The sequence below is a fragment of the Leopardus geoffroyi genome, chromosome C2 (genome assembly GCF_018350155.1).
Source record: "Leopardus geoffroyi isolate Oge1 chromosome C2, O.geoffroyi_Oge1_pat1.0, whole genome shotgun sequence".
NCBI classification, from domain to species: Eukaryota; Metazoa; Chordata; class Mammalia; order Carnivora; family Felidae; genus Leopardus; species Leopardus geoffroyi.
The window spans coordinates 153,456,684-153,472,082 of record NC_059333.1 but is presented as its reverse complement, the minus strand read 5'-3'; the positions used below and the strand labels follow the sequence as shown (position 1 = coordinate 153,472,082).

Sequence of the window (15,399 nt, the reverse complement as noted above, 5' to 3'; positions counted from 1 at the left end):
ATGTTAGCCATTCTGACAGGTATGAGGTGGTATCTCATTTGGTTTTGATTTGCATTTCCCTGAGGATGAGTGATGTTGAGCATTTTTTCATGTGTCTGTTTGCCATCTGGATGTCTTCTTTGGAGAAGTGTCTATTCATGTCTTTTGCCCATTTCTTCACTGGATTATTTGTTTTTTGGGTGTTGAGTTTGATAGGTTCTTGGTAGATTTTGGATCCTAACCCTTTATCTGATCTGTCATTTGCAAATATCTTCTCCCATTCTGTAGGTTGCCTTTTAGTTTTGCTGATTGTTTCCTTCATTGTGCAGAAGATTTTTATGTTGATGAGGTCCCAATAGTTCATTTTTGCTTTTGTTTCCCTTGCTTCTGGAGACATGTTAAATAAGAAGTTGCTGGCGCTGAGGTCAAAGAGGTTTTTACCTGCTTTCCCCTCTAGGATTTTGATGGCTTCTTATCTTGCATTTAGGTCTTTCATCCATTTTGAGTTTCTTTTTGTGTCTGGTGTAAGAAAGTGGTCCAGGTTCATTCCTCTGCATGTCGCTGTCCAGTTTTCCCAGCACCACTTGCTGAAGAGACTGTCTTTGTAACATTGGTTATTCTTTCCTGCTTTGTCAAAGATTAGTTGGCCATACGTTTGTGGGTCCCTTTCCGGGTTCTCTGTTCTGTTCCACTGACCCAGATGTCTGTTTTTGTGCCAGTACCATACTGCCTTGATGATTGCAGCTTTGTAATACAGCTTGAAGTCGGGGATTGTGAGGCCTCCAGCTTTGGCTTTCTTTTTCAAGATCGCTTTGGCCATTCAGGGTCTTTTGTGGTTCCATACAAATTGTAGGATTGTGTGTTCTAGCTCTGTGAAGAATGCTGGTGTTGTCTTGATAGGGATGGCCGGAATGGGGACTTCCAAATGGAAAATGAACAAGGTTTTCTAGTGAGACAAGGAGGACCCTGAAGCGGCGGGTTCCTCCGCGGTAGCCAGCACTTGCTGGCTCTGAGACTTAAGGGAGCCACGCTGACACTTGGGCTTCCCGTGTGGAAAATCGGAATTCCAAAGACGCCTCTGGCCTCCCTCTAGCACTGCAGAAGAAGGCAAATGTGGGCCCTGTAGATGCTGAACGTTGTGACCTGTTGCGCATTCGAAGGAAAGGGACCAAGAAGTTAAAAGGTCTGATTATTCTGGGATGCCAAAATATTTGACAGCTCAGTCAGTTGAGCGTCCGACTCTCGATCTTGGCTCAGGTCACGATCTCATGGTTGTGAGATTGAACCCCACCTTGGGCTCCACACTGGCAGTTCAGAGCCTGCTTGGGATATTCTCTCTCTCTCTCTCTCTCGCTCTCTCTCTCGCTCTCTCTCTCTGTTCCTCCCCTAGTCTCTCTCACACTCAAAATAAATAAACTTTACACAAACAAGCAAAAGCTCTGATTATTTTAGAATGCAATATTTTAGGAAAATACATTTGTAGGCCAGAGTGGACCGGGGGCAGAAGTGAGTGTGTGTCCATGAGAAACAGGCTGGGCAGGGTGCCCGCCCTCGCAGGAAGCGGGGCGGCCCCTAACCAAACTTGTGGGTGCTGGGGTGTGCGAGGTCGCGCGCACACATGTAACTGGAGCGGGCAGGTGTGTCCGAGTGGGGGACTTCTGTGGTGGGTGGGGAAGGACGCGCCCCTCCCGCGTTCCTGCTGCTCCCCCCAGCCCAGCATCCGTTGGACGTTCACTTCCACTCTTGCCCGCCTGCGGGCTCCGCACTGTGGCTACGTTCTCTCTCTAAACTGTAAACCAGGTCATGCCACTCACCTGTGTGAGACTGGCGGCTTCCTTTGCGTGTCCACGAAGGTAATAGTCCCCACGGTCTTCAAGACCCCCGTGGGCTGGCCCCGTCCCCTCTCTGACCTCTTCCCTCCCACCACAGTCCAGACCCGCCCACCTTCCTTTCCCTCGAACCTTCAAGCCTTTCGCGGGGGCTTCCTCTGCACCCAGTGACCCCTCTCCTGGAACACTGTCCTGCACCCTCAGCGTGGCTGGTTTGCTCTCCTGTCTCCCTGACCTCCATCCTTCCCACCTCCAGAGTCTCTGTCCCATAACTCCGGCCTTTCCTTCCCGGCGCTCAGCACTAGGCACAGTCCTCGTTAGTTTACGTATTCGTTTCCTCTCTTTTCCTAGTAGCTTCCTGGAGTTCGCTCATGTAGGTTGCCGATGCCCCCAAACAGCTGGTGCCAAGCTCTGGCGGGACAGGAGGGAGGGTGGCTTTCTGGCCCTCTCCTCCCACACAACCACCAGGTGTTGCCTGGGTTCTGCTTTGGGACCTGCTGGGGCTGACTTTCCTGTTCTGACCCCCCTCTCTGTCCTTTAGGCCTGTGCCCACCGCTGGAAGAACATCTACTATGAAACAGACCACATCCTGCCCCATGGCTTCTGTTACATCATCCCGTCCAACCTCCAGGCCAAAGGCAGGACGCTGATCCCCTGCTATGAAGGTGAGAGCTGCTGATTCTCACCCCCATCCCCATGCCAGATCTCCACCCCCAAGGTACCCAAAGCCACGCCCATCATCTCCATTCCCCTCAGCTTCCCAAATTCTGACCAGAGGCAGCACTGGGTCCCTGATTGGCCTCTTGGCACCCACGGCCCCACCCAGGGAATGGGGTGACAAGGGGGCCATGGTTCCAGGCCCTGCCCAGCCCGGCCCATCTCTGCCCCAGAGTCCACGGTGCTTACAGAGCTATGTGAAGTCTCAGACCGAGATTCACTGAGCCTCAGCCAAGCCATCAGGCCGAGGCACTGCCACATGCTGTGCAGCCTTGGGAAACGTACTTTCTCTCTCTGGACCTCAGTGTCCTCGCCTGAAAATTCAGAAGTTGGCCCAGAGAGTCTCCGCAGTCCCAGCTCCCAAAGGATCCTAATGCTCCGGAGACAGCTCCACGGACAAACGTCCTGAGGCAGGGGGAAGAGGAGACTCAGGATTCAGTCATTCCGTGACATCCCACGGCTGACCTTCCTTCCCATCTGGTCTGCGCACCTCATGGCAGTTTTCAGACCTTGCCAAGGGGCACCTGGGGTCTTGGAAGGAGATGTATTTCTCAGGCTCCCTGCTTAAAACCTCCAAACACCTGGGCACTGGACCATGAGCTGATCATCATCATCACTGTTGTTATTATCGTTTCTTAAAAAAATTCTTTTTGAGCTGATCGTTATTTAGCTCAGTTGAACTTGAGCTTGAAGGGTTCAGGAAACACTCTCCTTTTCATCAGTTTTATAGCTTGTATATCAGGTTTTCTTTGCTTAGTTCCGAGTGAGATAGAACTCGTTTCCTCTTTAAGTGCTGTGCTGGTTATATTCCCCCTAATTTATTTGTTTGGACCCAAGTCTCCACCAGCCTCTGTTCACGTTTCCTCTGGGTCTCCCTGGGGTTTCCCAGGTTTCAAATCTGTGGCCACCAAAAATGATTCTGAGAAATGCTGTCTGGACACATTCATTTTTCTGCCTCATGAAGGACCCTCCAGGGCCCCGAAGGGGACTCAAGCGTCCCGAGCAGGTGTTCCGTGCAATGTCCCCGCAGAAGAGCTGGCAGGGTCCCTGCAGGAGACGCGAACCTCATCCTTCCGTGAGGGTGAGCCTTGTTCTTTTCCTGTGTCAGCATTTGGTCAGCTGTTGCCGGGCCATGTGGGGAAATTGAACTCTGGCCCCCTTTGTCTCTGCATTGTCCCGGTCAGAAGAAAAACTTCATCTGAAAAATAGGTGTGATGTAGTCCGTCAAGAGGGAGGGGTAGATAGTATGAAGTCACAAATAAGGGGTCAAGGCAGTGTCCTGACTGCCCCAGCCTATTCCTCACTTTGTCCCCCCAGGAAGAAAAGGCAAAGCCCCTGGAACAACTTTTTGGGTAGCTCGTTGGCCCAGGGAGAGGTGAGGAAATCGACAGAGGTACTAGAGGCAGTGACGATGGAATCCAAACTAGTTACGCGATACGACCGGCATGTTGGTTTTCCCAGGAGACGCGTTGTGAAATATGGACACGTTGCCATCCCCAGCGATTCCTCTGTGTACCCCTATAAGAATCAGAACGCAAAAGGACAGACCTCTGACGCGGTCGCTGGAGCCCAGTGTTACATGCACCACCAGCCACCGTGGCTCACGCTTCCGGCACGTCTGTTGTCCTCAGATGTGAGATCAGCACTAGGCCGGTGTTGGTTTGGGGCCTTCACACGTTCTCTCACTTAATCGTTACAAACCCTGAGAACGTAGCTATTCTTTGCTGGGGTTTGAAGAGGGGTAGTTTTCTGGAGGTTGTTCTAGAAGACGCCAGTGGGGGCGTGGGAAACGAGAAAGGGAAGGAATCGCAGCCCAATAAGGGACGCTGCCTAACAGGCTACCGTCGTGGGCAAGTCTTGGGAGCTCGGGGGCCAGCATGGAGCATACCTTGGAATTACCCACCTGAAGAGTGTGGGGGCTGGAGTCTTTCCACCATTCTGTCCTGCCGTGTGTGGGGGCAGGGCAAGGCCCCTGGCGGAGAGATGTAGGTGCCGGAGGCCAGGCTGCGTCACGGAAATGGTGAGGGCCGAGGGGAAATGGGTGGGGCCCCCAAAGATGGGCTTGGAGGTTGGCCTTCTGTGACAGATGAGGAAGCTGAGACTCCATTGAAATAAATTGCCGGAGGTCACTCCTACAGTAAATGTTAGAGCTGGGATTTGGATTTCTCGTCTGTCTGACCTCAGCAAGTCATTTTGTGCCCTCTTGGTTAGTGGTGATTTCTGTGTGTGTTTTGAAATTTCCAACTTAAATGAGACGTTAATAAGAGCCAGTCAACAACCCTCACAGAACAAGAGAGGGCGACTGAACTACCCAGACGTGAACGTTTTGGGTGTCGGTGCTCTCAAGAGCAGGCCCTGCCTGCCGTCCCCGTTGCTGGTGGCTCTGGTGTGATGCTTGGCAGGAAGATGGAAACCCACGTGAGCCAAGGAGGGCCACAGCGAGGCCAGGTGACTGTTCCACAAGTGTCCGTCATTCACAAGTGTGTGTGAGCTCTGGGCCTTCGGAGGTGTTGTGTGTGTCCCCCACCCCACTCCACCCCCCTGGGTGCTTGGGATCCTCACCATAGGACGTGGCCCCTGTGGCTCACTGGTCCCAGACGAGCTACGTGTGGAACAGACTTGAACTGAACCTACAGCCAGAGCCCAACTAGATGGCCAAACCCCAGCTGATCTGTAGGAGTGGGAGTGAGAAACGAATGCCTGTTATCTGTCACAGATTTTGTGGTTATTACGCAGTTTAAGCTGACACGGGGCTCATCTCGTGATCCCAGATTCCTCACACGACAGTGGATGTGGGATCAGCTCAGGCTCCCAGGATTCCTCTTCCACTGTTCCTTGGCTTAATGGTGGCCAAATGGAGCCAGCCAAAAAATAAGCAAGAGGGGTGGTCCCTCTTCACCCCGTCCCTCTGCCTAATCCTCCTTTCCCGTGGGCACACACACACTTCCGTGTCCTAACTCAACACTCCCCCAGGAGTGTTAGGGTATAAGAGCAGCCCCTAGAACAATGGGACACCGAAGAGAATGTTTCTGTGGTGCTTGGTCCTGTGGAGGCAAGAGTGGTAAATGCTCAGATTTCTCTAGAAGACTGGCTTGGCAGGATGGGGGATGCCGGCCACAGAGAACCCTGGCCTGGGCTCTGTTGACTTTGGGGATGTCCACCTCCCAGTTCTGTGGACTACTTTTGGTCTTAAAGCAACCAGATTTTCTCTTCATGTGGAAAAACTCGGTGACTCAGGCTCTCTGTTCCAAGTGGGGGATCACGTTACAGCTAAGTACGGTACAACTAAAATATTTCACAATTTGACAGGACCTTTTGGATATCATCTCGGCCAGCCTATCTTTATTGAGGTCTAGAGATGCGGTGTGGCTTGCTCCAGGCCAAGTTTTTCGTTCCCTCCCGTTATTCATGTGCCATGCAATGGAGAGGCCAAGTAGCCTGGTGGCTAAGAGCACAGACTCCAGACCCAGACTGCCAGGGTTCGAGTCCTAGCTCTGCCGCATTGTTAATGTGCTGAGCTGTGCCTAAGCTACCTCAGGGGTCTGTGAAGAGGACGAAGTGAGTTAAAACTTGTAAGTTCTTAGAACAGTGCCCTGTGAGCGTGTCCACACGAGCGTGCGCACTAAGCATATGTGTGCTTGTAGTCTGTCTTCCGTGCTAATGTACTATATGCATGCTAGGCAAGTGTTTGTCAATCACTGTGGGGTTCCTGATTTGTCTGCTAGGAATAAAATCCACACAATCTTAAGTGCCTGATAAATCAAACCCAAGTGACCCAGTCCCAGCTGTCAAGTTCCCCATCCACAGGGGAAAACAGTGGAAACATGATGTTTCACAAGTGGGAGAGCCGTGCGGGGGAGAGAATCTCATGCCAGTGTATATACTACAGGGCACCTCACCCCAAGGGCCCAAGCCGCATCCCGGGTCTAAGTGGCCTTAAGACAGCTTATTTCAATTTGCAACTCCTGGAGGAATGGATACCCCCTTAGAGTCTGCACCCGACTGGGGCTCACGGAAGAAAAGAACGGTGGGAATCCAGTGTCGGTCGTGGCGGTGGGTGCTGGCAGGGGAGGAGGGGGCCCGGCTGCTTCTGGGTGTGCATTTTGTGGGATAGCTGGAGGACCACTGAAGGGCGTAGGAAGCTGGGCTGGGGCCTGCTCCTCTGTGCCTCTGTGGCCTCACGCCTGTGGCTGGGCCCTCCGTGGGAATTCATGCCGTGGTGCCTCCCTGGCATTACTTGGGAAGGTTATTGTTAGGGGCTCATGAGAAATTTCAGAAGTGCTGAGAAAGACCACACGTTGTGCTCTCGTTGCTGCCTTATTATGGGTCTCGCTGAGGGTCACCTGTGCTCTCTTCAGAATGTTGCAAGTTTGGTTTAATAGAGGAAAGCCTCGAAGTATGTGGGCCCCTGTCCAAACTGTCTCAAAACTTTTGAATTCTTAAAAAATCGGTCTTTGGCACAAAGACATTTTTCTCCTGACTTTTCAGGTGCTTCCTGTTTCTGGGTGGGTGGGAAATGCTATCAGAATATCCTGTTTGGAACCAGGAAATGTGAAGGGAATGGGAAACAAAAATGAACTTAGGACACAAAGTAAACCAGTGGAGCATGCCGTTAAGTCAGCCGTTTAGTTTATGTTTGATACAAGAACAGCATCATTGCTACCATATGTGGTTTGGTTTTATCAGAACGTGTGGGAAAACGGGAGGTTCAGTGGGACGGTGAGGGGGGAAGCCAGTTGTAAACTGAAGGGAAAGCTCTGTGAAACCTGGGACTGTCAACCAAGTCCTACTTGGCGGCTCCCAGAAGTTAAGTCAGCGCATGGAGACTATGAGGCACAGAGATGTCTTCCATCGTTTGCCCTTGAGCCCACCGAGGCAAGAAGCCAGAGCTCGGCAGCAGTGGGGTCTGAACAAGTCCTCTTTTTACCGCGACAGAAAAAGCCTCACGAATATGGAAACACCAGGGAGCAGCTCTGCTAAATTAACAAAAAGTGGTCCAGGTAAAACACTGATGAACAGCAGCAGGCAGAGCAACATTGGATATTAGACCCGGTTTCAGAATCACTTGTCCCTGTCGTTGCACCCACAGCTCCTACTTTGGGTGACTTTGAGCCTCGGGACCCTCATCTGTAAAAATGGGGAGATTAATCCCTCCTAAAGAGGTATTTGAGATATAGCAGGTGCCTAACATAGTTCGGGGCTCAGGGTGAAGCCTCAGTAAGTGTGATTTTTCTAATTAAGTGCTGTTACGGTATCCTTAAACCTTCTGAGAAGGTTTCTAGCCGATCCTGCTTTAATGACTAGATAATGAAGGCTGTAGAAAGTTGGATATTACAAAAATGATTTGAAGGCTCTATGAAAAGATTATAATTTCTTAAATATCTTTAAACATCCTGTTGGCACGATTTATTTGCTTGGTGAGATCTCCTCCCCCCTTCCTCCCCCCCCTTTTTTTTTCTTTTTGTTTTTGTAGATGCTCTCAAATTTTTTTTTTTTTTATTAATTTTTTTTTCAACGTTTATTTATTTTTGGGACAGAGAGAGACAGAGCATGAACGGGGGAGGGGCAGAGAGAGAGGGAGACACAGAATCGGAAACAGGCTCCAGGCTCCGAGCCGTCAGCCCAGAGCCTGACGCGGGGCTCGAACTCCCAGACCGCGAGATCGTGACCTGGCTGAAGTCGGATGCTTAACCGACTGCGCCACCCAGGCGCCCCCAGATGCTCTCAAATTTAATTCATGCCGTGTTTAAACCTTCTCATGTTGGGGATTGTTAGGGTCTGAATTTATCAAGTTTTACTGTGCTTTAAAATTGTCCCATTGATTCCCAAGATTTCTGTGCCACTTTCCTTCTTTCTTATCTGGGTGTGACTGGCCTTTTATTCCCAGCTGATTTGTAGCTCTCAGGACGGTGCTTATTTCTAGAGAAGGCAATAGATCACCCATTCAGATGTGAAGTTTTTATCCCCCCTGTCTAATGTTGAATGCTGTGGCTCTACAGGGGATAAAAATCAATCAAGGTCCATTTACAAATGAAAAGGGTTTGAGGTTTTGTCTTGTTTGGTTGTGTTTTTGTTTCGTTTTGGAGAGATCCCTAAAAGGCTAAGTTGATCCATTTAAAAATTCAAGAACAAGCCCCATACATTTTTATTAAATAAAGAACTCTACATTTACATAGGATTTTATGGTTTCTAAAGAGCTTTCATAAACATTATCTCATTTAAGTAAATACAGCAAATTTAAAAACAGATGTAGTTCTGTGTTATAGCCAGTCAAGGCGGAGAGGGACCCTGAGGAGAGAGAGAGAGAGGGAGGGTGGCCAGAGGGAAACGCCAGGGCCAGAAGAAGAGACCAGCTCTGCGGCAGTGGCTCTTGGGGCTCAGGGAACCCCATCAAGATTTCCGTTTTGTGCCAAGAATGTTACCACGGGCACAAATATATTCTGTATTCCAAACATGTTTCCATGCATCGTGTGGAATCCTTGACTGCTCAGACCGCATCGTCTAACATTTCCTTCTGGAGGTCCAAATGTTAGGAATCTCCTCTCCTAAAATTGCAAATCTGTATGATGGCTATCCTGGGTTTTATTCCTCTCACAGAAACTAACAGTTTCAGAGTTACCTACCGGCTGCCAGGAATTGTGTTAGGTACTGAACACTTACGATCCTCCTGAGTAGTGACATCATTTTGGGGGTAAGTATTCTTATCCCCATTATACAGATGAGAAAACAGGCTTGGGGGGAGGATGGTGAAGGTCACAGGCTCATTCAGCAGAGAAATGATCGTTGGCTTTTAAGTTTAGAGAAGGTGTCTTTGCACCACCTGTTCTGTTGGGGTGTTGGTTTTCTTTGTGACTCCTGGGGTGCTGTGGCCCATCGCTCCGCAAAATCTCCGGTCATGTCATAATTTTATCCTGAATTTTTAGGACGCTACGCTAGAGACTTCTCAAGCTACGTTGCGGTTGTAACTGTAGACGCAAACTATAGACAAGTTCAAGCAGGTACAGGGGGCAGATGGGGCCCCTCAGCCTGATAACGTTTACTGGGAGGCCCATCTGCTCTGCGTCCTAGATCTTTCCTTACTGTAAGCATTTGGTGTCACGTCTGAACAGTGGCCTGTCCATGCAGCAGGGGTAGTCATTCCCTGAGTCTGTTAGCTTCGGTCATCATGTGAATTCTATTCTGTTCGGAGCTGGGACTCTCACTGAGATGTGACTGTCCCATGTTCGGGGTCACTTTTTTTTGGAGGGACGAAAGCTAACACAGCGTGCGTTGTTGGTCGTTGCGGGCTGCCGTAAGGAGAGTACCACAGACGCGGCAGCTGCAAACAACAGGCACGTATATCTCACTGTTCTGGAGGCTGGGAAGCCCAAGATCAAGGCCCTGGCCGATTTGGCATCTGGTGAGGATGCTCTTCTGTGTCCTCACGTGGTGGAGGGCAGAGACAGACAAACTCCCTTAGGACTTTCGGGGCTCACAAGAGAGCACCACGCCCACTTATGGGGGCTCTACCCTCATGACCTCACCTAATGCTGGTCACCTGCCGAGGCCCCATCACCTGATACCGTTGCATCGGGGATTAGGGTTTCAAGGTAGGAATTCTAGGGTGACACAAACACGTCGTCTGTGACACACAGTACGTCGAGTGCAGGCATATGATTTTGTGCCTGTACAGTTGCTCGCTTCTGCTTCTGAAGTTGGCAAGATTGGTAGTGTATTCTGGGTGTGGAAGGAACTATTTCAAGGCTACAAAACATTAAAACCCTTTCAGAATTTTTGCAGAAAGTACAACACGTGACATTTCCCATCATAACCGTTTCTAAGTGTGCCGTTGGGGTATCGCATACATGCGTTGCCGTGCAAACACCGCTGTCCATCTTGAGAACTTTGTCAGCGTCCCAGACTGAAACTCTGTCCCCATGAGACAACGCTCCATTGCTCCGCCGCACCCCCTCGCCCCCCACCGCCGCCCCTGCGGGCCCTGACAACTGCCATTCTCCTTTCTGTCTCCATGAGTTTCACCACTTCAGACGCCTCGTGGAAGTGCAATCACACAGTATTTGTCCTTTTGCGACTGGCTTATTTCACTTAACATGATGTCCTCAGGGGCATCCGTATTGTAGCACGCATTAGAGTTTCCTTCCCTAAGACTTCGTATTCCGCTGAATGAATGCCAGTTTGTGTATCCATTCATCCATCGATGGAAAACTTTTTTTTTTTTTTTTTTTTTTTTTTAAAGGATGAGGATTTTATCACTGCAGATGTGCTCTGTGAAGCATGATGGTGTGGGCATTCAGGAGCCGTGCCCTTTCATCCTGACTCAGCCTAATTTGCTGTGTGCCTTGCAATAGACTCCTTGCTCTCTCTGAGCAATAGTGACTCCCATCTGTAAAATAAACGGATAGGGTTCGCATTATAGACATGCTCTAAAGATCTCTTCCCCTCTTAAAGCTTCTCTCTATTGTAAGTTTCTGGCTTTCTGTAGTTTGCCTTATAATGCCCACCATTGCTTAATTATTAAATATTTAAACACAAATCTTTTAATGTTTGTTTATTTTTGACAGAGAGAGAGAGAGACAGATACGAGTGGGGGAGGGGCAGAGAGAGAGGGAGACACAGAATGTGAAGCAGGCTCCAGGCTCTGAGCTGTCAGCGCAGAGTCCGATGCGGGGCTCGAACTCATAGACTGCGAGATCAGGACCTGAGCTGAAGTCGGATGCTTGACCGACTGAGCCACCCAGGCGCCCCTAATTGTTAATTATTTTGATAAAACGGTTTCCTTTCTTCTCTAACCTAGCTATTTAGGTTATTTACTTTTTTTTTTTTTTTTTCCACTTAGACTGTGGTCCCTTGCACCTGAGGATAGTTTTGTCTTTTCAGTTTTACATGTTGAGCTGCCCTTCTTACTAGCAGAGATCTGTCTTCCCGAATTCATTGTCCTCTAAATTGTAGCTTAATGATTAGTTACTTGGTATTCACTCAGAAATTGAGCAAAAATTCAGGAACGACTTAAGACCAGAAGGCTATTTTTGTCTCTGTTTCATGGCTAAGTTCAGGAGCTATGGGAAAAAATAATTTTAAAATTGACGCATTGCAAAGACTATCTTTGAGAGCCGAACCTTTCTGAAATAGGAAGAGAGATCAGAAGGAATAATATGTTACGCTGCATGTAAATCTTGATCTTTCCATGGGCTGGTTTTATCCCACCAGCAATTGGGGAGGAGGTGCAGGAGGTGACCCCGCCCAATTAAATTCTTGATCGAATTAAAATTCATTAGCGTAAGGTCCATGTATTGAGTCGTGGGTTGTGAACACTTGGAAACCACTATGTTTTTTCCTCTCTGAATTGCCTTCTGTTTAGACAGGGCTTAGTAAAGGCAGCAGCTCACCCAAGGAAAATACTACCATTTTTAGAACAGAGGAGCCACACAACTTAATGGATCAGCGTGTGCCACGGGCCAAGAAATTCAAACCCACCCACGGCAACCTGTTCCCACCTCCGCCGTGTGACTTCCAGGTCCCCTTGTTCAGCCACATCTTTGGCTTCTCGGATTCAGTCCCGCTGGATTAAACGGTGTTAGGTTTGTTGTTGCATCCGTGGGCTGCTGTCATGCCAAGCCTGATTCCCCTCTGCTGCTTCAAGGTGGATAAATGTTTTGTTCCACGGCAGCAGGGGAGGGTACGGGCTTGTTGTAGCTCTCTGCCCGGCCACATCCTTGGGGCAGGTGGAGATTGTGTGGACATGGCCAGGAGTCGCCAATGTGGGGCCCACAGCCTGTGTTTGTGCAGGAGAAGTTCTTCTGGGGACACAGGCGTCTGGAGGTCCGACCCCATCCTTCCAGCCTGCACTCCTGGACTTCTCAGTGGAGGAAGGGATTGTGACCTGGGCGGGGGGGGGGTTCTTGGGGATGCTGGGATGGGGCAGCCTCTTGTCTCCATGCCTACCTCCCTTTTCAAAGCTCTGTGCTATACAGGCTTTCCTGCCGTCTCAGGAACCGGATCTGAGCATTCTGTCCCTTTCCTCCTGAGGCCCCAAAGGGAACGGAATTGCCCGAGGTAGAATTAGCCAATCTAGGTTTAGAAAGCCCAGAAACATCGATCCTGTGGGTCCCTGCCCTGCTCCAATCCCAACCACCACCACCACCACCATCCTTAGGGTTAGTGGTGGCCCCGGGCGGGGAGCTCAGGATTCCTGGTACCCAGAACACAACTCCTTTTGAAACGAGGCTGGGGCTGGTGGTCGCGGAGCCTGACCTATTGGAAGGCAGAGGTCAGGGCTGGCAGAGCAGTGGGGACAAAGGTCCAAAGCATGTAGGTTGGAGAGTTCCGGTGCTTCGTGGCTGGAGGAATGTGCTTGTTCCTCTTGTGTCTCCGCCTGGGCCTTGGGGCTGTGCACAGAGCCACTTGCCTGCGTGTTCCCTTAGCACACCAGCGCTGGCTCCTGCTCCTAACTGGCACAAGGCCGGTGTTGGGGACAGTGAGATGAACCAATTCATCTTGGTGTCGAATCAGCCGTGATAAACAAACACCTGCTGTGATGGGGGGGGGGGGGGTATGATTTACATACACCTCCAAGCTCACCTGGACAGAGAAGCTGTTCTGAGCAGGAGTTCTGGAAGGCTGTGGACAGCTCAGAATACGCAAGCGTCTGATCTGGTCACACCAGCTGATCCTTCCTAGACTTGAACTGCCGTGACTGCCTCTCCTCCCCGCAGAGTATGTGTGGTGGGATGGGGTGGGGCTGGAAGTGTTAGGATCCAAGTTGAAGGGGTGAATCGGCGTTACAGAAGTTTCTGGGAGGTCAGCGCTCTGGGTACTAGTCAGGAGCCCCACGTGGTTCGATCCCTTGTTCTAGAGCATCCCAAGAAGGCAGGTATAGACCCTTGGGTCTCAGAAAGTCAAAGCCGGTGGGATCGTGCCTGTTTTCTGTGTGTCCCTGGCCCTCAGACCTCTGATGAGGCCGTCCCAGCTTGGGGAGCCTGGGGCTGGCCTCTAACGGTACCTCGATGCTGGCTCAGGACTTTTTCTTGGGGCCGGGAGTGGGAGCACTGCTAGCTCCCGGAGTGGCCGTGGCTCCCTCAGGAGCCCTGCGTCCTGCTCCTGGCGTAGAGCTGACCAGCACAGTTTGGGGATGAGATGGAGAAAGACACGTTTTCCTATCTGCTATTTTTGGAGTCCCTGTTACAAAGGAGACCTTGAGACTATTTTCTTTGAAATGTCAAAGATTCCTGCGCAGTCCTTACTCATGTCATACATTGCTGAGGCTGAACCGATGTGTCCTGCTCTGTCCCTTCGTTCAGCTGGTGGGGTCTGAATTTTCTTCGGTTCATTTGCATGAGAGTTACATTTGGCTGTTTAACCCCCGGAGGCAGTGTGGTTGGATACGCTTTTTGCCGGACCTTCCAGATGTAATGTAACTGTTTGTTCGGGTTGGGACATTTTGATCCTTCTTGCCATTATGCTATTTGATGTAGGATTTAGTATTAATTTTTATTATTTCTTGCCATCAGACAGTTTGACGCATGATGTCTTTATGACTTTGCATAAGCCCCACTTCCAGCCCTGGTGCAAGATTTTTGCAGAGAACAGGCGGGGTCCATTGTCCCTGGGTTGCTTGCTGACAGGCCTGTGAGTTCTCCTTGTAATAACAGAACAAGGCTGGAGGAACTGATTTAGCCCTCTCAAGGAAGAGGAGTAACTCAATTGACATTCCGTTGTAATTTAGCAGTCGGTTAATGGCCACTTACTGGAAAATGTTACCAGGCTCTGCGGTGAGTGTTGTTAGAAACTGAATTACTCTGTATATTTCCCCAGGGTCCTTTTCCCCCTTCTCCTCTAGTGCACACTCGAGCTGCAGGAAGTGGCTTTTTGTTGCAATCATAGCTTCATTGTTCCTCTGGATTATTTATTTTGTTTCAAAATTAAGTATATTGCCTTTAATGGTAGCAGAGCTGTGCCAAGAGCCCCGGGGTGACATGGGGATCACTGGGTTATTCTGTTGGGTAGCCCAGGCCTGCAGGTGCCCAGGGGCAGGCAGCCATGAACCTGTATCGGACAGTATTGGTTTCATGTGTAATTAATCAGAGTCACCTGAGCAGAATGTCTCTCTCTCTCTCTCCGTGTCTTTACCCATGTAATTATTTCAGCCGGCTGGTCACTGTATGGGTTTTGAGTAATCACTCACTCCACAGAGCCTTTGATAGGCCACAGAGGTGAACAAATGTGCATCTTGGCTTTGCCATGTACTAGCTGTGTGACCTTGAACAATTCACCTAACCTCTCTGAGCCTCAGGAGTTTTACCTATTTAACCGATGACAGTATGGGCTCCCAGGGATAAGAGACCAAGGCAATGGCGTGCGTGGACACAGCTAACAGTGCCTAGAACGTGCGAAAACATCTTCCTTCCAACTGAAGAATAGAACATCAGCAACAGAATGATGCCCGCTTTGTCCGGTCAGAGTGTTGGGAACGGCGAGGGAACAGTAGAGGAAAAAGAACTTAACTGCTTGTGTTTATTTTGACCTGGAGAGAGCTTCCCCTTTTATGGAAGATACAGAGGTCAATGTATAGCGTCACCGTACCCCATCAGTGATAGTGTAACCGAGTGCGGGGCAGGTCTGGTGGGGTCCCCTCTTCCTGCAGCCCCAGGCTCCGATGGCTGGTTTCTGGATGGATGGCAGGAATCATATTGCCTCCAGCTCTAAGGAGGGGTTGTATTCCAGTGGACTCCACACAGGGATGGCCACATCATTCCATTTCTGGGTCATGTGTTCAGCTCCTTTTCCGCCCGGGGCGCTCCATCCTGTCTGGAGTAAATGAAATAATCGTCACCCGCCTCCCACTTAATTACCACGGCTGCCGCTCCTCTCGCCCCTA

The 15,399-nt window shown here is 50.1% G+C and overlaps 1 protein-coding gene across 1 annotated transcript in view; it reads left to right on the top strand.

The window, feature by feature from the left end:
• ITGA9 (integrin subunit alpha 9) overlaps window positions 1–15,399 on the top strand; it is a 345,274-nt gene that overhangs the window by 26,142 nt on the left and 303,733 nt on the right. Inside the window, 1 exon segment of the mRNA XM_045436561.1 lies at window positions 2,350–2,473. Within this exon segment, the coding sequence (XP_045292517.1) occupies window positions 2,350–2,473 (124 nt within the window).